Source organism: Loxodonta africana, chromosome 22, assembly GCF_030014295.1.
Source record: "Loxodonta africana isolate mLoxAfr1 chromosome 22, mLoxAfr1.hap2, whole genome shotgun sequence".
NCBI lineage: Eukaryota > Metazoa > Chordata > Mammalia > Proboscidea > Elephantidae > Loxodonta > Loxodonta africana.
This window is the reverse complement of record NC_087363.1, coordinates 42,798,991-42,825,689: the sequence shown is the minus strand read 5'-3', so window position 1 is coordinate 42,825,689 and position 26,699 is coordinate 42,798,991. Positions and strand designations below refer to the sequence as shown.

The window sequence follows — 26,699 nt, the reverse complement described above, 5'->3', positions numbered from 1 at the left end:
ATGCCACCAACTCGATACATAGTAAGGTTAATTTGATCCATTTTGCTTGAGGATTTTTCAGGGATTATTTCTTGTTTTATAATTATGTAAAATATTTAAATGGTTACTAAGGGAAATTTACGAAGCTGGATGTACTCAGAAATCTAGCTCTACTTTAGGCTGTTCTCTTCCTATCTTTATGCCTAGGAGTTGACAGATTTCATCATGAGTATGTATTTGAAGTGATACTTTGTCATTACACTTCTCTTGCAATACTTAAAGCATAATAGTTTATTTACTAAAACTATCTTTCTGGATTTTTCAATAACAAGTATTTTTATTCCATGGAATAGGAAGGTGAGCTAGTCAATTCTCTTTTAGGATCCAGAATTTCTTGGCTTAACATAAACAGTTCAAGATAAGAATTTTTTTTAATGTAAAAATTATCTCTCTGTAAATGCTAGATCATTTCCCATTTGTCTCCCATGATTCAAGTATAAACATGACTGTCAACTTGGGACACTGTTGGTACTCGTAATAGCAAGCTCATCAGCTAACATTTCTTGAATGATTTGCCCTTAACCTGGAAATTTAGATGTTATTTTAGGATGTCATCTATATGTGTGTGCGTGCGCATGTGCACGTGCACTTTAGGTGAAAGTTTACAGCACAAGTTAATTTCTCATTCAGAAATTTATACACATATTGTTTTGTGACGTTGGTTGCATTCCCCATAATGGGACAGCATGTTCCCTCTTTCTACCCTGGGTTCCCTGGGTCCACTCATCCAGTTCCTGTCCTTTTCTGCCTTCTCATCTTGTTTCTGGTCAAGAGTTGCCCATTTGGTCTCATATATTTGAAGAAGCATGTTCTTCATGTATGTTGTTTTTTGTTTTATAGGCCTGTCTCATCTTTGTGAAAAGTGGGCTTTAGGAATTGTTGCAGTTCTAGGTTAGCAGAGCATCTGGAAGCCGTAGTTTTGGGGATTTCCAATCTCTGTCGACCAGTAAGTCTGGTCTTTTTACGTGAATTTTAATTCTCTTTTGCATTTTTCTCCTGCACTGTCCGGGACTCTGTTGTGATCTCTGTCAGGGCAGTTGTTAGTGATAGCTGGGCACCATCTAGTTCTTCTGGTCTCAGGCTGGTAGAGTCTTTGGTTTATGTGGACCTTTAGTCCTTGTGCTAGTATTTTCTTTGTGTCTTTGGTTTTCTTCATCCTCCTTTGGTCCAGGTGGAATGGGACCAATAAATGTGTCTTAGATGGCTGCTCGCAGGCTTTTAAGACCCCATTCGCTACTTACCAAAGTGGGATGTAGAACACTTTCTTTTGTGAACTACGTTGTGCCAGTTGACCTGGATGTCCCCTGAGACTATGGTCTGCAGGCCCCAGCTCCAGCTACTTGGTCTCTCAAAGTGTTTGGGTGTGTCTGGGAAACATGTATGCTTTTGCTTTGGTCCAGTTGTGCTGATTTCCTCTATATTGTGTATTGTCTTCCCCTCACTGACAATTCAAATGATTTAATTATATGATTTTTAAATCTTTTAAAACCTGTTAAATATTAAATTTTTATCCTTCCTAATTATAATACCTAAAAGAAGTTGCAGTATCATTTCAACAATATATATGCCATATTCTAATATGTAATATAGTACTAAGTGAAGATATGCCAAATGGTGAAGCAGTAGTGATAGAGTATTAGGGTTCTGGAGTTGAATAGACCTTGGTTCAGATTCTAGCTTTTGCTGTTTTCTTGCTCTGTCCTTGGACGTTTCTTAACTTGTTGAGTTTAATTCTTTGGCCAAATGGGAATGGTACCTTCCTCATAAAGTTGTTGTAGGCATTAAATGAGATGATGCAGGTAAAGTGATTGGAAACAGTGGCTGGTACAAAGTTAAGTATCCAGTAAATGTTAGCTTTTATTTTATGTTATTGTTATTATGAATTATTTATTATTTGATCAGGTCTCCAAACTGCCCATTATTTAGGATAAGTAACACTGTAAAAAGCACCTGATTTTCGTGGTTCCGTTGATTATATGAAAAGAGCCCAATTGTTAAAGGAGTAATTGATGTCTTGCCAAAATTTTTTGAGGCCTCTGACTTTACAAGTGTATCACTGCTTACTATATAAATAATATTGCCATTATTGTAATCACACAAAAATGCTAACAGAAAAGGAATCTTTAAGGAAAGAAGGCTCATTTTCAGGATCTAAGAGTCTTTTCAGACGTTAGAAATTGTATTCTCTGAAGTGGTTTTAGGGCACTAAGTATTCTGATTAGAGTTAAAGGAATTTTTTTTAAACTCTTGAGGTTTAGGATACATCTGCCTTTTAAATGTCTCCAGATAAAGCTATATAACACTAGGCTGGTCATTATAATGTTCAGGTCTTTTGTGGTTTTGTTGAGTCGTTTATTTTGTTTTTCAATATTTTGGGTTTGGAGTAAGATGGAAGAGTGGTAAAATGAATTCGTATTGGATGGTAGTATTTTACATATGGGAATGAAACTTTTTAGGAAATGATGGACTGAAGGTCTCTGCTTTTAAAAAAATTAAAAACGCACATTTTGTTTAAAAGATTTTATAGCTACATACTGAAATATTTATGGATGAAATGATGTCATCTGGGGTTTGCTTTAGAATGGGGGCATAACAGATGAAGCAAGATGAACAGAGTTAGTAATTGTTGAAACTGGGTAATGAGTAAATGGGAGTTCCTTTATAGTTTTATACTTGTTTGAAGTTTTTTGAAATAAAGTTTTTTTTTTTATTTAGCATAAGAATATCCATAGATTTACTTGGTTATCGTGGGTACTGTTAAATCAGACTAGTGAACATACTCAGCTGTTTCAGTCTCCCCATTGGTGCTACTTGCCTTTTGAGCACAGTTTCTCGTTACTGTCATATATTTCCAATTTACAGAAAAATAGGGTGACTACTATTAGGCGAAGAAGCAGATCACCATGAAACCTACCTATGAAAACAGTTGTTTTCTTATCATAAAGAAATAATCTGTTAATTAAGTTTTTATTTTTCAAAATTCAAATAATTTTGCTACTAGAGATTGAAGCCTCTATTCAGACTTAATTTGTGTCAGCTTGGCATAGATGCACACTCAACTGTGATTGGTAGGCTCAATAATTTTTTTCTTTTTCCAAAAGGAAAATACTTTCAAGGAAATTTGTTTAAAGGAAGGCATTCATAGCAGATCCAGAAGTGTCAGGAGGCCCTGGGTGGTGCAAGCCATTAAGCGCTCAACTACTAGCCAAAAGATTGACAGTTTGAACCCACCCAGAGGTCTCTCAGAAACAGGCCTGGTAACCTGCTTCCAAAAAGGTCACACAGTCTTAAAAACCCTATGGAGCAGTCCTATTCTGCGCACATGGGATCACCATGAGTCAGAATTGACTCGGGCAACTAACAACAACAGAGGTATCCGGTAAGACTTCCTTAAAAAAATTGTATTTCAGGAGAATAAGGAATGGTGGCAAAAAGTTCCTAAACATTTGTCTTTAGAACTTTTTTATTTGCAGATTAGCGTTTTGTATGGTAATAGGTTCCTAGCCAAATATTTATTCCAGATCCCCTCAAAGAAGAGATGAAGGCAAATGTTGCATCCTTTGAGCAGTTCACTAAAGCAGGATTGATAGAAATTCACGAGTATGTGTGCAGAAGTATTGTCAGTCCTCTGTAATTATTATTCTTGGACACTGGTTTCCTGTTTGTGAGCCAGGGGCCCCAGTTGCCAAGGATCTAACATGTTACCAAATTCATATGTATTTTTTACTGTATTATGCTGATCAACAAGTAAACATTTTTTACACTTTTAAGAAACAATTCTTTAATCCCAGAAGATTGGGAACCACTACATTCGACTGCTGTTGAAAAGGTTGGCAGTTCGAACCCACCAACCACTCTTTGTAAACTTCGTAGGGCATTTCTACTCTGTCCTATAGGGTTGCTGTGAGTCGGAATCGACTCAATCACAGTGGGTATAATAGATACAGGAGAATAGCTTATCATTTTTTTTTAAGTATGTTTTTGTATTGATTACCAAATATTGGGCAAGGAAAGCCAGTATTCAAGAACAGTAATGTTCAACATTTGGAAATATTTTATTGAAGAAAAAGTAAGTTTGTAAATAAAAGATGTTTTAACAAAAAGTAAAGTAACACATAGATGAAAAAATCCTAAGATACTTTGTGTTTTATTCCACACTATTCATTGTTGGAGCCCTGGTAGCGCAGAGGTTAAGAGTTTGGCTGCTAACCAAAAGGTTGTTAGTTCAAATCCTCCAGCTGCTCCTTACTGTGAGTCAGAATCAACTCGATGGCAACAGGTATTCAGTGTTAGAATTGTAGGATTTGCTTAGGGTTACACACATTGAGAGAGATGACAAACTCTGATATAAACAGGAAGGCAACAGAGGTGATTAAAGGAGATGATAAAATAACGAGCAGAATTTCAGTGGTAGAATTTTCACCTTGTATGCGGAGACCTAGTTCAAGTGCCAGCCAGTGCACCTCATGTGCAGCCACCACCAGTCTGTTAGTGGAGGCTTGCAGTGTTGCTTTGATTCTAAAGTTTCAGCAGCACTTCCTAGATTGAGCTGGACTAGGAAGACAGGCCTGGCAATCTGCCTCTGAAAACTAGCCAGTAAAAACCCTGTGGCTCACAGTGGTCTGAAGGATGGTACAGGACCAGACAGCATTTCTTTCTATGGCGTGTGGGGTCGCCATGAGTTGGGGGCAGCTGAACAACAACTAACAATGTCATGGTTGTGATTTTATTTACACTGTATGTATTTTAGAATATATACAGCAAAACACCAGTTCAACAATTTCTACATGTAAAATTAAGTGACATTGATTACGTTCTTAGAGTTCTGCAACCATTTTCACCTTCCTCCTCTGAGTTGTTCTTCCCCCATTAACTCACTGCTCTCTAAAATTCTGTCTAATCTTTTGAGTTGCTGTTGTCAATTTGATCCCATATAGATAGTCCTTAAAAAAGTACAATGCTGAAGGGAGACATTTTTTACTAGTTAAGGTAACCTATTGTTTGGTTTTAAGAAGATTCCAAGAAGGGATATTTTTGTTTGAAAGTTTAAAACTTACCTCAGGGCAATAGTTTCAAGAGTTCATTCAGCCTCCATGGCTTCAGAAAGTCTGGAGTCCATGAGAATTTGAAATTCTGGTCTGCATTTTCCCCATTGATAAAGAATCTTCTATAGACTCTTTGACCAAAATGTTCAGTAATGGTAGCCGGGCACTATCCAGTTCTTCTGATCTCTTGGCAAAGGAAGCAGTTGCTCAAGGAGGCGGTTAGCCACACATTCCATATCCTCCTATTCCTGACTCTTTCTCTGTCGCTGCAGGTGAAGAGAGACAAGTCGTTGAGCCTTGGATGGCTGCTTGCAAGCTCTTAAGACCCCAGGCCACTTCACATTGAACTAGGAAGTGGAACAGAGGCACTAAATACATTATTACGCCAGTTAACTGGTATGTCCTATGAAACCATGACTGTAAACCTCCAAACCGAGTTACCAAATCCCATGAGGTGTTTGGTTGTACATAAGCAGCCTCAGCAGCTACTCTTTTGTTGTTGCTGTTGTAAATACAGGTAGACCCCAACTTACAACGTATTCTATTAGACCTCTGCTTTTTGGTTTGGGGTTTTTTTTGTACATCTTCCTGTTAATAATGTATACTACAGTGTTCAGCATGTACCATGCCAGCGTTGTCATTCTCAGATGTTAACTCATCAATGTTTATATGTAATGTTTCCAACCCCCAAAGACAAACCATTTAGAAATACTTTATAAAGGTACTGATAATAGAAGACCAGTAATAATGAAGACTTAAAAAAAAAAAAAAAAGTACTCGACTTACGTTAGAACCAACTTACAACGGAGTCGGTGGAACAGAACCCCATCATAAGTCAGGGACTACCTATATATCTATCAGTGCTTAACAGTAATCGGCTGTGCAACCCTACCCTTAATTGGTGTGATTTTGCCATCTCCATAAACTGAAACTCAGTACTCTTCACCCCTCGTTCCTGCTCCTGGTAACCACTAATGAACTTTGGTTTCTAGATATTTGCCTTTTCTTGTCTTTTTCTACAAGTGAGGTCATGCCATATTTGTCCTTTTGCGATTGACTTATATCACTCAGCATGATGTCTTCAAGCTCCATCCATATTATAGCATGTGTCAAGACTTCATTTCTCCTACTGGCTGAGTAGTATTCCATTGTGTGTATGTACCACATTTTGTTTACTCATTCATCTGTTAATGGGCATTTAGGTTGTTTCCACCTTTTTGGCTCTTGTACATAGTGCTGCAGTGAACATTGGTGTACAAGTCTCTGAGTCCCTGCTTTCAGGCCTTTCGGGTATATACCTAGGAGTGGAACTGTGTCATATGGTAGCTCCGTTTTTAGTTTTTTGAGGAACCACCACTTTGTTTTTCACAATGGCTGTCCCATTTTGCATTCTCAAGTATCAGTGGATAAGGGTTCCAATTTTCCCACATCCTTACCAATATTTTTTATTTTCTGTTTTTTTTTTTTAATCTTAGCCATCCTAGTGGGAGTGAAATAGTATCTCATTATGGTTTTGATTTGCATCTCTTTTATGGTTAATGAAGGAGCTCTGGCGGCTCAGTAGTTAAAAAGCCCTTGGCTTTTAACTGAAAGGTTGGTGATTTACACCCACCAGCTGCTTTATGGGAGAAAGAGGTGGCAGTCTTCTTTCATAAATATCACAGCTCTGGAAACCCTATGGGGCAGTTCAGTTCTGTCCGCCAGGGTTGCTTTGAGCCAGAATCAACTCGGTGGCAACTGGTTTGGTTTTTTGGGGGATGGCTGATGACGCTGAGCATCTTTTCATGTGTTTGGTGGCCATTTGAATGTCCTTTCTGGTGAAATGTCTTTTCCAGTCCTTTGCCCACTTTCTTATTTGTCTTTTTGTTGTTAGATTGTGATTATATTTTGCGTGAGATTTTGGAGAAGCTTACTAAGCAAATTGTATTCATTAACTAAAAAACACTATTTTGTCAAAGTCCTGGGGCCAGTTTATTATAAGTATTAATTACTGGCGTGAGAATTTCAGTCCAAATACAGAAGAAATGTTTACTGAAACTATATCAAAGGTGAGCATCTCTGTCAAGATTTTAAAATCATTTTTCATATTTAAATCTCTGAAGTTTTGCTTTCTCCATAAGTTTTTTTGATGCCTTGGATGATAAGAACTGTTGAAGTACCTGGATCTCAAAACAAGCCAGTAGCTGGCCCACAGATGTTGATTCTCGTGGGCTTCTAGGGAAATAATGCACGCACCATTCCAAAGATCTTATTTCTCTCAGTGACCTTCTGTATGAGTAAATACAGGTTACTAAGCAAAACCTAACAATGTATATTTGATTGAATTGGTCATTTTTTCTATTACTGTTAATTTAAGTTTTTATTGCTATTAATATAGCTTATAGTGAGTAAGTAGTTTGATACGAGAACGTGCAGGGGTGTGTATTTCATAACCATTTGGGCGTATTTTCCAGTAACTGGACTTTAAGATAAGTATGCATTGTGGTTCAAGTAGGAATCATCTATACACATCCCAAGGTTTGTGTTCAGTGACACTCATTGTTATTACAGAGTTATTTTTCCACTGAAAAATGGGCCTCAGTGGAGAAAGATTGTAACTACTCTTAAGACATTCCTCCTGGTACTCTAAGAGACCACTCACTAAAAATGAGAACAGCTGGTCACTAGCCTCAGCTGTGAGCCATCACTTGTGTGATGTAATCAGCACTTGTCTTTAGCAGTACACAGGTTTGTGGAATATCATACTCACTGTACCCGCTTTGGTGTGTTTTTCTTCCCTGTGTTTTATCCATTTTTTTATATTGACATACATATAGGAATGCTGTGTCACAGCTGTGGATCATGTGCATATTTGCAGTTAAACCCATGGCGAATTCCCACTCACAGAACTGCCCTGTAGGATTTCCAAGGAGCAGCTGCTGGATTCACACTGCCAACTTTTCAGTTATCAGCCAATCGCTTAACCGCTGGGCCACCAGGACTCCGTATTGCAGTTAGCTCTGCTATAAGAAGAAATTTGCGTTCTCAAGAACACAGTAAATTTTATTATCAAAAAAACTCAAGTCATAAAAGTAATTTTTTATACTGATTACCTTTTTCTGAGACCTTTCAGTGATTAAGACATTTTTAATAGCTACAGTATGTAGTTATAAAACCTAAACATTACTCAGCAGATCTAGCATTCGGTGGATTGCATTTAGTATTTTATCCATCTTTGTAAAAGAAAAATGGCCTCTCCCTATCACCACCACCTATCACTATGATAAGCAAAATATCTTGTACACCTGTTAATGATAAACAAAGGATAACTCCACTCAGCAGATGCAATATGCTTGCTAATATTTCTGGGGTTTGCTATAAAATAACCCTGGAGGAGGGGAAAGATTATAGATAAAATAAGATTGACCATGAGTTATTGATTGAAGCTAGTAGGGACCATAGTTTCCTCTGGTTTTGTTTTTTTTTTAGGATTTAAAAAGCATATGAAACAGAATATACAATGTGAACAAAATTTTGAAGGAGAGGAAACAGGTTAATAGCTAATCAACAAGAAGGTCTTATTCCATTCAGGCCAAGGAGTTTGTGTTTGCTTTATCTGGCTTTGGTATCAGGGTTATGCTGGCTTCATAGAATGAGTTCAGGAGTATTCCATCCTTTTCTATGCTCTGAAATGCCCTTAGTAGTACTGGTGTCAACTCTTCTCTAAATGTTTGATAGAATTCTCCAGTGAAGCCGTCAGGGCCAGGGCTTTTTTTTTTTGTTAAAAGTTTTTTTTTTTTTTTTCCAATTACCTCTTCAATCTTTTCTTTTTTTTATAGGTTTATTTAGTTTCTCTACCTTGGTTTGTGTTAGTTTAGGTAGGTAATGTGTTCCTAAAAATTTGTCTATTTCTTCTAGGTTTTCAAATTTCTTGGAGTACACTTTTTCATAGTATTCTGTTACTATTGTAATTTCATTTGGGTCTGTTGTGATATGGACTATCTCATTTCCTATTTGCTTACTCCTGTTTTTCTTTTGTTAGTTTAGCCAGTAGTTTATGAATTTTGTTGATCTTTTCAAAGAACCAGTTTTTAGTCTTGTTGACTCTTTAAGTTGTTTTCCTATTCTCTGTTTCATTTATTTCTGCTCTGATTTTTATTATTTCCTTTCTTCTGGTATGTGAGGGCTTCTTTTGCTGCTCTCTCTGTTTGTTCAAGTTGTAGGGTTAATGTTTTGATTTTAGCTCTTCTTTTTGGAAGTGTGCATTTATTGCTATAAATTGACCTCTGGGCATTTGCTTTTGCTGTGTGCCAAAGGTTCTGGATATGTTTTCATTCTCATTTGATTCTCTGAATTTCTTTATCCCATCCTTGGTTTCTTCTATAACCCGGTAGTTTTTGAGCAAGGTATTGTTCAGTTCCCATATATTTGATTTTTTTTTCCCTTGCTTATTCTATTATTTATTTATTTTATGGCTTTATGATCAGAAAAGATGTTTTTTCATATTTCAGTGTTTTGGATTCTGTTAAGGCTTGCTTTGTGGCCTAAAATATGAGGTCTATTCTGGAGAATGTTCCATGTGCATTGGAAAAGAAAGTATACTTGGCTGCTGTTCACTGAAGTGTTCTGTATATGTCATGAGACCTCAGGCCAAGGAGTTTGAAGTAACCTAGCCCAAACCCAGTGAAATAGCAACCAAGGTATATATGAGTTTTAGAGGGTAAGCCCACTCATAGTGACCCTGTAGGACAGGGTAGAACTGCCCCATAGGGTTTCCAAGGCTGTAAATGTTCACAGAAGCAGACTGCCACATGTTTCTTAGGAAGAGCAGCTGGTGGGTTCAAGCCACCGACCTTTCGGTTAGCAACCGAGTGCTTAACCACTGCACCACCAGGCCTCCCGCTGAGAGGGTAATCAGTAGTTGTAAAAGTGTATCACGTAATTGTTGCAAATTTGAAGTTAACTTGCGTTTTAGTGTTTTAAGAATATGGAGAATTTTCTAAGGAAAGGATTGTATGAGGACAGTTAGAATTGAAATTACCTTAAACTTTACAAGAAAATTTAACCTTCCCACCATGAACTTGAATGTTTGTAGACGTGTAAAATGGTCTTAACTTTCTGGAGGGTGGTTTGGCATCCCTAATAACTATGCCCGTGCCATTCTACTAAGTCTGCTTGTAGGAATTTATCCTAGGGAAATGTTCGTACACATGTATGAAGAAAGGCGTATGTACATGACGATTCAGTGTAGCATTGCTTATATTACAGAAAACTGGTGATTATCCAAACATCCACCTGCAGAAGATTGATTTAAATTATAATAAATTCATGGAATACTGTCCCATAATTGAAGAGTAAGAAGTAAGTTTGTGCATAACCATATAGAAAGGGGTCCAAAACCTGTTGCCAAATAAAAAAAGCAGGTTACAGAATAGTAGGGTTATCACTTTTATCTTTGTGGAAGGAAGGTGGAGTTGCATGAAGATTCCACTTGTTTTTTTTTTTTTTTGCTTTTGTAATGTTTGCATGTTTTTATAACAAGCTTTTATTATTATTATAATAATAAAGATACAGCCATTGGTGGAGGAGAGAACCTTACTGCAAATCATTAAGCTTTTAATTTCTTCACTGCTATATATTCAGCCACCTGGTCTGCCAGGTGATCACCGAACATGTATGGTCAGGTTTTTCTGTGTTCTGAGAGTTCTTGCTGTCTGTTGGCCTTCAGTAGGATTTTCCATGAGACTGATGATAAACTTTGTCTAAACAGCTTAAGGGGTTTATAAAAGAATATATCTGTAAGAAAGTTTTCTGTGTCATTGGTAAAACATAGAGTGGTTTGGGTTGTTATCCCTTTCCCCCCCGCCCACCCCATTTTGAGGGAGGGAATGTTGTTTTCTCTTAAAAATTTGACTAATTGTAAAGACACTCTGGGATTTTTTTTCTTTCTTTCTTTTTTGCCTTCATGGTGGTGAAGATGCAACACTTAGAACATAGGTGTCTTAGTTACCTTAGTGCTACTATAACAGATACCACAAGTGGGTGGCTTTAGCAAACAGAATTTTGTTCTCTCACTGTCTGGGAAGCTAGAAGTCCAAATTCAGGGTGCCAGGCTTTAGGGGAAGGCTTTTTTCTCTCTGTTGGTTCTGGGGGAAGGTCCTTGTCATCAGTCTTCCCCCGGTCTAGGAGCTTCTCAGCACAAGCACCCAGAGTTCGAAGGACACATTCTGCTCCTGACACTGCTTCCTTGGTGGTATGAGTTCCCACTATCTCTCTGCTTCCTTCTCTCTTTTCTGTCTCAAAAGAGGTTGACTAAAAATACAATCTAATCTTGTAGATTGAGTCCTGCCTCATTAACATAGCTGCTTCTAATCCTACCTCATTGGCATCATAGAGGTAGGATTTATAACACATAGGAAAATCACATCAGATGACAAAATGGTAGACAGTCACACAGTACTGGGTATCATCACCTAGCCAAGTTGATACACATTTTGGAGGGACACAGTTCAATCCGTAACAATAGGTATACCTAAAAACAAACAAACCCATTGCCATCGAGTTTATTCCAACTCATAGCAACCCTATAGATACACCTAAAGACTTTGCGAATGACCTGCTTTCTCCTACTTTAAGAGAAACATCTTAAAATAGCACTTAATATAATGCTCGTGGTGATAGGTAGTCACTTTGTATTTGTTGGAATAAATGAAGGGAGGGAAAAAGTGGCAAATCTAGATATTATAAATCCTGAGAGAGCCAGGAATTTTAATCTATGCCTGTTTGTTAATATAGCACAGATATTTAGTGCTTAATTTTTTTTTTAGTAGTTTTAATTTAGAAGCTGCTATCTAAAGTAGTAATTGCTGTAATAAATAGGAGGTATACATTAAAATCTTAAACTTTCTGTCTTCTGAACTCCACTGCTATGTGTGTGACTTCTTACAAGTTACTTAATCTTTTTGTAGCTCTTTTTCTTCATCTGTAAAATAATGAATTAAACTCTAAACCGTAAAACTAAGTTTCTTATCAGATGGAGAAGTTTTGCCTGAACTATTGAAAGTGTACAGGTATTAATGCCTCATAAATGTGCATAACACTTTATCTGGAGTAAGTAAACGTTGTTCCTGTTTCAGGATTTGAAAATAAAAAAGGTCTGAACAAATAGAGTCCAGTGTATGAGAGGCTCTCTTTCTGTGTAGTATGATAAATCTACATGACTGGAAGAGGCCTCTAAAGCATACTCTGAGCCTCAAAACACAGTAGGACAGAACTTTTCAAAAGCCTTGAGAGTATAACTTCACCAAACATGATGTCCTCTTCCAGCAATTGACTCCTCTTGATGGCGTGTCCAAGGCAAACAGGTCAGACAGTAATCTGTTGTGATCCATAAATTTGCACTGGCTAATTTGGGGGGAGTAGATAACCAAGCCTTTCTTCCTAGTCTTAGTCTGAAAGCTCTGCTGAAACCTGCCCTACATGGGTGACCTTGCTGCTATTTGAAATACCAGTGGCATAGCTTCCAGCATGACAGCAACACAGAAGCCACCGTAGTAGGACAAACTGACAGATGGGAAATGGTGAAATAACTTTGGATCATAGTATTTAATTTCAATATTCATGGCATGTGCTATTATCCTACCCTCTCCCCCCGCCCCATCCAACTACTTCTGAGTAGCCTTAGCCTCCATCACATTCACTATTTTGAATATTTGAATATCCTAGAAGTAGAACTACTAGAATGCTGTGAGCATGTTTGTTACTGATCCCAAACCACCCTCCAGACAGTAAAGGCCATTTTACACAGCTACAAACATTCAGGTTTGTGATGGGAAGGCTGAATTTTCTTACAAAATTTTAAATAGTTTTAATTCTTTCTTAATAAAGTCCTTTCCTTAGAAGAGTCTCTGTATATTCTTAAAGAAAACCCTAAAATGAAAGTTAACTTCAAATACCCAGTGAAAAGTTTTGTCAGGAAAGAAATTCTTAGTCTGGACTAAAATAAAATTTTTTTTAATTGAACTTTAAACACTTCAAATCTTTATATACATCAGTTTATTGTGTCAGTGTTAGAATTCTTGCCTTCCATGTGGGACACCTGCTTTCAGTTCTCAGCCAGTGCACCTCATGTGCAACCACCACCCATCGGTCAGTGGAGGCTTGCATGTTGCTATGATGCTGAACAGGTTTCAGTGGAGTTTCCAGACTGAGATAGACTAGGAATAGAGGCTGGCGATCTCCTTCTGAAAGTCAGTGAAAATCCTATGGATCACAATCGTTCAATCCACAGTTGATGATGCGGATGGCACAGGGCCTGGCAGTATTTAGTTTTGTTCTGCGCGGGGTCACCATGAGTTGGGGGCCTACCCCTCAAGCCCTAAATAAAGTATAAATTAGTCAGGGGAGCCAGAGGAGAAATTAGTGCTGCAGGAGATGAGGGTGGGAGAAAAGGAAAACTTTATTTTGGCTCTAAGTTACTAGATCATGATGTTTCTTTAATATCTTTTAATGCTTACTCCGGTCAGTGTTTCTCCCTTTTCTTCTTCCTCTTTAGCCCTCGATGCCTCCTAGCTTCTTTGTCTAGTTTAACTTGCTTCAGATTGTAAACCTAACTAATCCTGTTACGATAACTTGAACTTTGTACAGGACCTTTGAGCAATTTCTCTTCTTCTAGAGTTCATTTTTTTTATTTTCCAGTGTTTGTATTTCTTACAGTACTTACATTATCTGCTTTAACAAATTTGAACTATACACTTTTAAGAGAAGAGTGAAAATAATTTTCAGCCATATTCAAGTTATTAACAACAGCTCCTCTTTCTCCACATATACTTAAGGGGGCAAGGAGTCATTAAAACTCTTAATTTGCTACAAAAGCTAGTCCAGGTACACCTATGAGTCAGCAGGGCAGGTATTTTTTCTACAAAAAACTGAGACTTTGAGACCTTAAGTGAATTGCCTAAACTGGTTAGAAATTTGGAGCAGGAAGAAATCCAGTGAACGTTTGACTTTGAGGAATGTAAGATTCATATATATAATTTTCATGGGCCACCAAACTTAAGTGACAGAATATCACTTTTTCCTAACATACTTTCTCTTCTCCCAAGGTGAAAAGCAGAGTACAACCGTAGTATTTTTAATTCAGGTGTTTCAATTTGGGTTGGAGATGGAATGCAGCCACCATATTAGTTCTCAAACAAGTTTGATCATGTTAGTAAAATACATTCATAATATTTATTGCATTTTGAGCTGTTCTGTGATTTAAAACTTAAGTTGAGGGTAGTAATCATACAAAAAAACCTTCTAGTACTCTTCCCCATCCCCTTATTTTACAGTTTTGTAAAGTCACTCAAAAGAAATTAAAGAAGTATAAACGTATTTAAGAATAAATTCAGCTCTACATGAATAACAGATTTTGGAATAATTCGGTTCAGAAATTGAATCTTAATAGCTCTTGTTTTAATCCTTGTTGAAAATTTTTCAGAAATTTTTCTCTGCTCTTAACTAAGTTAAATTTATTCATTTATTGACCTGTTAAAAGATCTTGTAAGTGCTTCAGAATTGTTCTATATGTCTGTTAATTTTCATTCTTTAGTAGTATAAATATAGAAGGGGTAGTCTTTTAGGCAGAATATACAGATTTCAGAGATGTCTTAGATACTCACATTCTTTTAGTAAATCCCAGTTCAGGGTTATTTCTTTCAAAAGGAAGAAATCTGTGTGAATAACCTGATACTCAGGCACTACGATAAAGGGTGAAGAGTGAGAGAGAAACCAGGCCTAGAAGATGAGGGTTGTAGGAAGGATTTTTAAATCAAGTTATTTTTAAATTGGATTCTAAATAGTACGTTGTGGCTAATATGATGAAAATAATCGTTGTCTCTGTTGTAAGATCTGAAGTAATATTATTGCCCTTGAGAAAAGTGGACGTTGTAAGTAACATATTTGATGATACTGTTCAGCCTACCTTTTATGTCACCTGAGCAATAATAGATTTTTTCTTTAATTCATGTCAATATTTAATATATTGAAAATCAGTGTAAAACTTCAGTGTAAATAGCTTGCTGTTAGTATGCACGAAGAATTGTATTCTTCATAAAAGCAAACATACTCTCAGCGTCTTACATATTCTTTAAAAATTTAGTGATGGATGATAGGTACTGTAAAGACAAAGGAATTAAAGGGGACATTTCGGGAAAATGGTTCGTTCGTATGTATATAACTATTAATGTGTTTTGTCAGAGACTGAAATTGAGGAAGAGAATTTTGGAGTTCTTGTGGTTTTGTTTGGTGGTTTATGGAAGGAGCCCTGGTGGCGCCGTGATTAAAAGCATTCGGTTGCTAACTGAAAGGTCGGTGGTTCGAACCCACCAGCTGCTCCATGGGAGAAACATGTGGCAGTCAGTCTGCTCTGCTTCTGTAAAGATTTATGCCTTGGAAACCCTACGGGGCAGTTCTTCTCTTTCCTACAAGGGTCACTATGAGTCGAAATTGACTCGATGGCAGTGGGTTTGGTTTTGGGTTTTCAGTGGTTTATGGAGAGAGTTGATCAGAGATTGTGCCTTGGTGAGTTGCTGTCTGCATAGGCTGTTAACAATTGTTTCTCTGGCAGCAGATCTTGTTCATCGAGATTGCATCATTTCTGGGAGAATGGCCAAGGTCCACAGCCTCAGTACAAAGACTGTCTGAAGCATATGAGGCCTGTTCTCTTTCTGAAGCGGCACTCCTCTTCCTGCCAGTCCTCTTCACAGGATTACTGAAGCAGACTTGTTCTGAATTTCTTTCATTGGATTGGCTGTTTATTAGACTCTTGTCTCCCAGCTGCTTCCGGCTCACCTGGCTGATGCAATTTCTTTCTCTGAAATCTCTGTTGGAATTGTTCTTAAAACAGTTTTTGTTTGTCTTTTCTGAGAGTGACCAGACAGATCACACGGGTCTTGTGCTTTCAGCAAGTCATAGAGAAGAGACCGTCAGAGTTACAGAGACTATTGGCTTTTCTTGAGCCCAGTTAAAAAGACAGATAATTATATACCATTTCTGGCAGGTTCTTTTTATGTTGTATGGCATGTTCTCTTACAGTTTCACCAAGAAACTGTATGTGAATGGTGACTCCTCTAAAGAGCGCTCAGTAACTGGGAGATTGGCTGGTTCTGCTTCTGAATTCCAGAGTTCCTAATGTTCCTGTGGATTCTGCTGCATTAGTCTGGAAATAGATAAATATAAAACTGAAGTTCTGATATATTCATTTTCCCTCTTTGTATACCCGTATAATTTTATCTCTTTTCCTCCTGTTCTTTTTTAACCTTTTTTTTTATTTGCCGTTGCTAAAGGATGAGTCTGTGTCTTCCTTTGGTTTATTTTTCTTTTTTGCTTTATTTTATTGCCTTCATACCTTTTATTTTTATAATTTTGAACATCTTAAAATTGCTTTAAAGAAGAGCTTGTTTTTTCAATTTTTTAAAAACTGGTAATCCATAAAATATCAACATAATAATTCTAATGCTTGGTAGGAGCCCTGGTGGCGCAGTGGTTAAGAGCTTGGCTGTTAACCAAAAGTTTAGCAGTTTGAATCCACCAGCCACTCCTTGGAAACCCTATGGGGTAGTTCTGCTCTGCCGTGTAGGTTTGCTGTGAGTCAGAATCCACTTGACAGCAACGGGTTTGAAAAGAGCTAGAATAAGTTGAAATCGACTCGATGGCAACGGCTTTGGTTTGTGTGTGTGTGTGTGTGTGTGTGTGTGTGTGTGTAATGCTAGGTAACTAGAATCCAACTAACAGGTCTTTTCTTGTATATGATATACTGACATTTCAAGCGTTAATAACTAATGACGTTTTGGAGAAAATACTGAAAACTTAAGGAGAATTGACCATTTTTCCTTTAAAGTTCTGTCACCTGTTATCCTTTCCTTTTTGGATGGTAGGTGAATTGAGGCTCCATTTTCAGCATGTTTTCATTATGCCGTTGACCACAGATAGAATTGACTTCTTGTTACCCTTTTTCTGTAGTAGAACAAGAGGATGGGTGGTATGGAGTAAAGGAAAAGAAAGGAATAATATGGACTTGTACTTTAACAGATGATGATAGGCCCTCTTCAGGCGGAGAGTACATTGATACTCAATTAAAGAAAAACCTGTGAATTTGGGAAGATGTTCCTGGAGAGAGAAAAAAAAGGGGGGGGATCCCTTGGGAAGTGGGAGAGAACTCCAACTTGAAGTGGAAGGAAAGGATTAGCCAGTGATATATTGTTAGTTGTAGTCAATTACAACTCAAGGTGACCCCATGTGTTACAGAGTAGAACTGCTCAATACCAGGTATTTTTAGTTTTTGTTTTGTTGTTTTGATTGTAATCTTAAAGGAAGCAGATAGCCAGGCTGCTGGGTTGGTTCAAACCGCCAGCTTTTAGTTTTGCGCCACCTAGGGACCTAGCCAGTTGACATAATAAGATATTTACTGTTTCTTAAGTCAGAAGATAATTTCCGTCCCCGCCCTTTAATTAGGCTTTTCAGGGAAATAGGCTATAAAGGGTTAAGCACAAAGATACAGAACTGGATGGAACATAGGATGGTGAATAAGGCAATGTAAAGAAAAATTATCGTTAAATACATAATATTTCTATGGCATTCTGTTCTTTGTGTCTATCAGTGTTATTTCTATACTAATTTCTATCTCAACTTCTTCTAGGTCTTCAGAGCTACTGGCGGATAGTTGTTGGGACTTCATATTCAAAGGTCTATAAAAAGGTGACTGAGCCAAAGAATTCTTTTAATTTCTGTTTTATTTTTTGCATTTTAATGAATACTAAAATCATGTTGAGATAACGATGATCATACATTCATACAGCAAGTGTGTCAGCCACTGTTCTGGGTATTGGAACTACGGCAGTAGACAAAACAAAGTATAGCTATTAAACTGGATAACTTACACTAGGAGTTTGTTGTCTTGGGATATAAAACTAGAGTTATTATAAGGTGATATTGGATATAGTTGATTTGTTAAAAGGTCTTAAGTTAACATTTTAAGAGCTATGTCTTGCACAGGGAGTTATTTAGGGAACGAACTATTCTCAGAGTTATATGAAAAATTTGATTTTGTTATCAGAATTTGAACTAAGGGGCTGCATTATTTAAAAAAAAAAAAAATTTTTTTTTTTTTAAATTATTCTGAAAGCATTGTTTTGAATGAGGTGGCCAAGGCAACACACTATAATTGCCCTCATCAGAAGAGCGGAAGAGTCATGTAAAGCTAGACAAAAGGAAAGTGGAGGAATTCATGAAAGGCAAATTTATAGTTAACTACTTAATGCTTCTTCAAGTTTATCAACTATCCAGAATGGCTGGGTTGGGTTTCCTTCCATTGGGAGATGTAGAAATCATCACTTATTAAGGAAATATTACCTTTTGTTTTAGCATAGCTTTTTAAAAAAAATTATTCTCAGAAAAAAATTATCAACTCAGATTTATTTCCAAGTTGTATTTTATCTAGAAGCCCACTTTTTTTTTTTTTTTTGGTGAATGTTTACAGAGCAAATTAGGTTCCCGTTTAACAATTTCTGTACATACTGTTCAGTCACACTGGTTACATTTTTCACAGTGTACAGCATTCTCATTATTTCTAGTCGAGTTGTTCTATTTCCATTAATCTGGCTTTCTTCCCCTCCTCCCTTATCTTCCTTATTCTTGCTTTATGGTCAGTATTAACCATTTCGTCTCATACAGATGATTACTTCAAGGAGCACAGTACTCACAGGTGATATTGTTTATTTTATGAGCCAGCCTATTATTTGGCTAAAAGGTGACCTCCAGGAATGGGCTCAGTTCCACATTTAAAGGGTATATCAGGGCAATAATGTCAGGTAACCTCTAGTCTCTACTGATCCAATAACTCTGGCCTTTTTTAGGAATTTGAGGTTTAGTCTACATTTTTCTCCCATTCTGCCTGGAAACATCTATTGTGTCCTTGGTCAGAATATTTTGTTAGAGAAGGGAAGCATTTATACACATAAGCCCAGAGGCAGAAAATTATATCAGTCACTTCTTTTTTATGAGCTGTGAGGAAGTAATGGATAAGATTTGACCTCCTTTGCATATCAACCCCCGCAAAGTCTAGCGCTATGTCACCTCTAGTTGGGTAGGAACCAGGTGCATTGCCACACTAAGGTTTGAATTTGAGGATGGCGCAGGACTGGGCAGTGTTTTGTTCTGTTGTTTATAGTGTTGCTATGAGTTGAAACAGACTCAACAGCACCTAACAACAAGATTCATTTGGTGAGATCCAGCTCCTTCATAGTCTTAAAGTACCAGGGAGAACTGCTTGGTTTATAACCATTCTAGCATTCTAAAATAATGACACAAAAAATGTTAATATTATCTTTATGCATTTTTTTTTAAGTTTTGCTTGATTTACCATTCATAGTTTTCTTATCCACATTAATTTGTTTCATATATCAGAGTAAGATTAAAGTGTCTCAAATTGTCTACCATTTAAAATTTGTATTAATTCCATGGATTGATTAAATTACTATATAATTTTTGTTTAGGTTTTTTAGTATAAATAATTGTTTCATTTTTCCACTGTCTTATTTGCCTTCCGTGAAGCAGTATATCAATCATGCTTTTTTTGTTGTTGTTACACTTTTTTGCAAAAATTTTTATTAACCTGGGTCTTTAACACTCACATTGACTTTTCCTCCCACAGAAAATGCTTCTTACTTTAAGTTTTCATGGTTTTTACAATAACATACATACAAGAACATAAAATCATACAAAGTACACGTTTTTCTCTTTGCACTACACCCCCAAATCTTTTAGTCTACTTTTGGCTTTTTTTACACTTGAGTAGTTTGCGAGTCTTTTTGTTCCCATATTCCACTGGTTTGTGATCATCAAGTCAGGGTATCTTCACTGTCTGTCCATACAAATTCTCTCATCTTTCCCATGAAACTGTACTCTTTGTGGTTTATGTTTTTGATCCTATCTGGCAGGATATAGTACCCAGCAAATACAGTTGTTCAGGTAATTTAATTGCATCTTCCTCTAAAATTACAGTTTAAAATAAGAGTGTGCTGTGACACATGAAGGCACTAGGAAACTGTGTATCCAATCAAATATAAATAGCACATTGATCTCTTATAATATTTAATTTAGAAGAAATAGCATTATTGGCTACTAATAAAACTGCATTTATTTGTGGCGCAGTTAAAAAGTTTGAATTGTTAAGGAGTTTAGGTAAACTAGGATGTTTCTAGTAACCATTCTATATCTTAATGCTTGTTAGATCCTAGGATGCCAAAATATTTTATTTGATGGGCAGTGTTAGAATGGGTAGAATATACTTATCAGTAAACTGGGCAGACTGTTGTTTTCCTTTTGGCTGAAAAGATAGAAATGAAAAAGCATTACTGCTCTTCACCTCACTTTGTTAAACATTAATAAAGTATCTAGTGAACATAGGACGGTGTGTACAGCCTGTGCTTACTTGGTTTACAGTTAATCCTTAAATGCTTTCCTTTCCCAAAAATGAGGGAAAAATGGAAGAAAGATTCAGCAACATTTAGGATAAATTTAAAGAACCATCTGGTTACTGGATATTTTCATTTTCTGTGCCAGGATTCCTCATGTCCGTAACATGGTGGTCGAGGCTCTGCAGCTCACCCCCACTCTCAGAGTGGTCTGTCTCCATTAATTGGACCCCGTGATTTTCACTCTCTGCTGTGTTGGACGTCATGAGCATTGCAGTCCCTCTGGGAGTCACCACACCAGATACATCCTACTCAGATATGGCTGCTGGATCAGAGTAAGTGCTGCTTCCTAGATAGTAGGTTCTATGTCAGTTTGTTTGGAGACAACTTTCTTATGGATATCTAATAATAAATATGTAGTAACCAAAGTCTCTCCCACTGGAAATTGTAAATGACGTTAGGCCTTTCCCTTTTCCCTCATAGAAACTGGAGAAAAAAGGAGTTAGAAGGGGGAGGAAAAGTGATTTTGGGGAGGGTTTTCTGAGTAAATGATTAATAGGAATTAAATTTGCAAAGTAATGATTACATTTTTATTTGTTTTTGAAGGGTAAGGAAGGCGGGTGTCACTACCTGCTTCTGTAGAGTTAATGATTACCCTGATGGAGGGAGATAAGGAGGTGTGTTCTGTCCAACTGATTTTCCTTGAAGGCCTCTTCCTATGTACTTTCAATTGTGTAGAATAAAGGGGCTTAAACTTTATGTGGGCAGGTTACTTAGACCATCTAACATTTGGGGTAGAAAACATGGAGAGCAGTGTCATATGTTCTTTTATAATATTCCTTGCCTAGAAAGAGGACCTTCAAAATCAGTGGTACTAAACTTTTTTTTCAGCAAAGAGCAGCTTTAGGAATTCAGAGTTTGTCGAAAAGCCCAACCCCTAAAATAGACTCAATTCTTGAAGAATTTAAATGCCAAATGGCAATGAAGGTAGGCCTTCATTATACAACTTTATATATTATTCACAGTTTTTAAATTTTTAGCCTTTTGTATCCCTTCTCTTTTAAGTTGTCCGAGATTGCCCCTGCTCACAGATTCCCCTCTTGTCCTTTTACCTCCCTTGTACCCAATCTTCCTTGCTTACAGAAAGGAAGTGGAAGCCCCCTACCTTTCAAGACGAAGTGACACTACACCAGGATGTGAAAGTCCAGCGAAAGAGACCCAAGGGGCCTAGGGGGCAGCACACCCCCAGAAGCCAAGTCTATTCCAGGCAGTACCAGGGATTAGGGTCTGGTCTGGAAAAATCCTGGTGTTTTGAATATGTTCAGGTCCAGTTCAGACTCTTGATCCCACAGCCACTTCTTGAGTGAGGTGGGTGTTGCTCTAATTCCCCCTGTTTCTCTTGCCAATTTTACAGCCCCTGGGGATTCTTTTCCCTTCATCAAAGCAACTGTACCAGAACTCTGGGTTCAACTGCATCCCTGATTAATAGTGGTTTTCTCCCTTAAAACTGCAAATATTATTAAAGAGCATGTATATTTCTTCACAGAGCCACCTGAGATAAGTTATCTGTTTACTGAGTGTCTTAAAGAGGAAGATTTAAAATAAAGCTACCCTAGGAAGTAGTATATTATATTCTAGGGTAGTCTAGAATTAAAAGCAGTTTTTGGGCTTATTCACATGTAAAAAGGACAGAGGGTGGGGAGTGGGGAATGGTGGGTTGTATTCTTGCCAGGGCTTTTTTCTTGTTCGTTTTTTGCATGCCAAAGAGATTTAGTTATGCCACAAGATTTGAGACTTCGAATTTTAGAACCATTTCCCAAGTAAAGGACTTAAAAATCTTCCGGCATTATTCGGTAGGCCAGTCATATAGTAACTGTTTATAGATTCTTATAAAGTCAGCTACTAACCTCCCACTATATGGATTGATTAACAAACTATGTAGCAGACAACATTAATATTTAAGATAAATTTTAACAATGACATTAAACTAATGCATTTTGGATTAGTAGATAAGAAAAAGACTTAAAGCAGTTACTCTTCTTAAAACCAGTATTTTCCCCGGGCTATAGAGATAACTGCCTATAAATTTTGCTAGGGAGGCCAGAAATACTTCTGGCCTAAAAATTTGACAATACTACTTCTGTTAACTTCAGCATATCCTAGGATTTCCTGAAACATTTTCATCTATAATCTCCAGACAAGTTCCTGATCCTAATTCATTTATTATTTCTACAAAACAATAGAATATCAACAATTAGCCCGTGTACCATTCTCTTGTTACTGAGATTTGTTAATGCTTCATCACGTAGTATGCCACTTTTCTAGGTGCTCTTAAAACTAAACCTCGTATTAAGGGCACCCTCCACAACCAAGTGAAAAACCTAGACCTTACCTCATGGGATTTTAAATCTAATGGCGACATTGTGCTTAGGCGTTTTTTGTATATTTTTAGGAAAACCTATAGATGTAACAGTAGAAGCAAAAATTTTTTGAATTTACTACTCTGGCATAACAGAATCTCAGACATTTTCCAAGATGTGGCATTATAGCAGTAGGCTGTATATTGTACTTAGAACACGATTGATGGAGTGTATCTGTTGTAAGCATGACTTCTGTGTATTTGTCCAGCTATCATAGTAATTCAGACACAGGAAAAGAAAGGCTGTAATTACATTTGCATAAAATGGTTGGCTAATAAAAAGATGCAGCCCTAACACTCCAAATTTTTGATTCATATTTTAAAATATAGGTAAGAGGATTTCCTGTAGTTACTTGTCAATGTGTAGCTATTGTATTTGATCAGTGACTGGTATAGAAATTTCAGAGTTTCTTCATCAAGAGATACGAGCTAAAATTTTAACATGTGACATGCATGGCAATATATTAAATGCTGTGCTCAACTAGAAAGTATGGTGCAATGGGATGGCCTGTTAACCTCCACAATATACATTTTATTTTTATTCCCTAGACTTGCACATGAAGTGCATGTGTTCATATTAACCCAGTTTTGGAGATGGGTAAGATACAACCAACATAGCTCCATCTCCATGGCCATCTTTAATTTCATGCAACTTTCCTTTCTCTGGTCTCCCCCCCAAAAAAATCATTTTAATAACTGCTGTCATGTTTCACCCCATGTGTTTAGTGGTACAAAAGCGCCCATGTAAAATATGTACAGCTTTTTGTAATACTTGTTAAATGTATCTAGTAAATTAACAATGTATAAAATTACTTTTTCTTAACTGTCCATCATAGAAACTAAATTCTGCCTTCATTTTATTAATGCTTGTCTGCCTTTGGTTTCATTTAGGAAACCCCACCTGTTTCCTAATATTCAGAACTGTTTGCCTCTCAGTGAGCCATGTTCAGATCATCTTTTTCTCAAGAATACTGACCTGCATTCTTGATGTATGCCCCCCCCGCCCTGTCCACCACCACCTCCCCAGTTCCCATCTTGCAAACACTCTTTGAGTAATAAAATGCATGCACTTCACTAACAGAAAATACTTTCCTGTGTCTAAAGTTCTTCTTCACCTAGAAATTACCTTTGCTGTTATTAATAAGATCCCTTCTCACAGTTTTGGAGCATATAACTGGGTGAGTTGGATACATATCTTAGACCTTTCTTTTATCCCTCACTTCTCAACTAACATTGAACTGCACACTTTATCCCTGCCAAGTAGTGTATATTGTATATCCCAAGCAGGAAAAAGTGTTTATTACTTGAAGCAAGCAGTATGCATTATTTGATTCCCTTAAAAAAAAAAAAACTCATTGTTCTCTTTTAAGGTTGAGGTATGCTAGTCCTTGGAGTTTCTAATTTCTGAATCTCTATTCTGGTTAATTTGAATATTATTTAGTTCTGAAAAGTTGCATAGTTGCATTCCTTAATTATCCTTCAGAATTCCCCAAAACAACCAGATAATAATCAGAGTTGAAATTATATTTCTCAAAAACTTGGATTTGTCCTTCGCCGCCTAAGCCTTTTTATCATCTAGTGAAGGCTTACATTCCATTTCTAAATTTTCTAAGTTTGAATATGTTTATAATCCTTTTATAATAATAAATTGTTTGAACAGTTTATTTTCCACTCAGTGAAGGTACAAAAAGATATTAAATCAAGCTTTTCACTAAACCTGGTGACTAAAGTCTCATGATTTTTTTTAAAGGTAGAATGTTCTTAAAATTTCCAGACCAAGAGGCACAGTGGAAAGAGCACAGGCTTTGGAGTTAGACAAATATGGTTTCAAATACTGGCTCTATCAGTGTATGACCTTGGAGTAGTCACTGAATCTCACAACCTCAGTTTTCCCTTTTGTAACAATGGGTTGGTATTTACAATGTTTAGGGGCTGCAGAGATGAAATCAATCAATGTACATAAAGCACCTAGCAAATAGTGGACAATTAAAAATGGTAACTGCTACTACTGTTACTTATCACCAGACCAACATAAATTCCAAGTATGGTTTTGATTATTTTGGAGTACTGTGGTATTATCATGCAGCTGTGAAATAATCATGTCCTTGATATGCTTGCATGTCATTGGTGGATGAGAAATTATTACTCTAATTTTCGAAAGGTGTTTGGGGGTTCGTCAAGATAAGAGGTATGATAAATATAAGATGCCATTGTTTTTACCTGTACTTTCTTCAGGATATCCTGTCTTGGTAGTGAATGGAAGAGGGCCTGGTCCCTGGGGCAGTACAGAAGGCACTTTCATCATCTCACTCACTGCAAATGTCATGTGAGGTTTCATGGAAGTATTAAGAGATCCAATTAAGAAGAATAGTTCTGAGTCTAAACCAGCCCAGAGTGGCTTCTCTAGGGGAAACTCCCCGCTCAGCTGGTACGTTTGTGTTTGTCATTAGGGACACCTTGTATCCCAGGTGCCTGCCTTGAGACATCTGCCTGTACTGGCTTCATGTCACACACAAATCCACATTTAATAACACTCCCACTGTTATTTATAGGCTTAGTTATGTTAATCAGACTGTTCCACTGAGTTCTTTCTCTTATTCTAGTGGCTGGTGGTTGTGGAGAGAGGAGGGGTTAGAATGGGAAGTGAAGTATTAGTTTAAGGGAAGATTAGGTGCTATGCTATCATGCATTGCTTTTCGCCTTTGTGCAGCCCTGAATCTGTGGAGGCTAGTCCAGCAGTTAATGAGAAGAGCGTGTATTCCACTCATAATTATGGGACCACTCAGAGGCATGGGTGTCGAGGACTGCCTTATGCTGTGAGTATGCATTTGTTTCTCTCCAGAGCAGTGATCTTCCTGGAGTGTAATCCATTCTTATACATTGTGACTTTCTTGAAATGTTTATATGCAGCATGACGAAGTTGCCCCTTTTGCACTTCCCTGCCTCCAGCGGACGTCTAGCCCTGCATCATTGTTCTTGTTTTTATGTCCCAGTTGACCTTGGCATTTTGTTTTATCACTTTGCTGGTTGAAGCCAAAAAACAAAGGGTACTACTTTCTTCTTTCTTTCCATATGTACCATACTTTAGGGGAGAGAGGGGCCAGTGTTTGGACACTGTTGATTTAAAAAATCTTATTTTCAGGATCATAATTACGGAGCCCCTCCTCCTCCGACACCTCCTGCTTCTCCCCCTGTCCAGACGATCATCCCTCGTTCTGACCTGAATGGCCTGCCGTCGCCCGTAGAAGAACGCTGTGGAGACAGCCCGAACTCTGAAGGAGAGACTGTTCCTACCTGGTGTCCTTGTGGTCTTTCTCAGGATGGCTTCCTTCTCAACTGTGACAAGTGCAGGTAAGATCATGTTCCTTCTAAATTCAAGCCTGGGTTGCTGGGATTAGGGTTTCTTATTAGTGGGGAAAAGCTCAAAGTATTCTTTCTTGTGTTTGTTAATGTAGATGATTCCTTAGTGCTCCTTGGCTCGAATTCTCTGCACTAGGTGAGAATTGCTGACAACAAGGAATGAGAAATTGATGTTAAAGCTATTGAATTTGATATGAAATTTAATGTCCTGGAAACATTTGGTAGGTGGGAGGGAGGGGGTAGTATATGCAGAGACACTTCTCCCATGTGTGCTGTGACATGCTGCATGCTGTTGGAAGGACTACTTTAAGTTTATTTTCCCTCTTTAGGGGAATGAGCAGGGGGAAGGTTATTAGACTTCATCGGCGGAAGCAGGACAACATATCAGGTGAGTGGAAGATG

General features: G+C 37.4%; 1 protein-coding gene across 21 annotated transcripts in view; it reads left to right on the top strand.

The window, feature by feature from the left end:
- The window catches only part of SETD5 (SET domain containing 5), a 76,661-nt gene that overhangs the window by 12,314 nt on the left and 37,648 nt on the right, over window positions 1-26,699 (top strand). For 7 of the 21 annotated variants that reach the window (XM_064274963.1, XM_064274967.1, XM_064274966.1 and 4 more), the window contains exons 2-6: window positions 17,743-17,801; window positions 20,667-25,365; window positions 25,648-25,753; window positions 26,080-26,288; window positions 26,627-26,685. In XM_064274963.1, the coding sequence (XP_064131033.1) occupies window positions 25,274-25,365; window positions 25,648-25,753; window positions 26,080-26,288; window positions 26,627-26,685 (466 nt within the window). In that variant the 5' untranslated portion in view covers window positions 17,743-17,801; window positions 20,667-25,273. The other 14 variants (XM_064274964.1, XM_010590017.3, XM_064274968.1 and 11 more) reach the window with 12 other exon arrangements.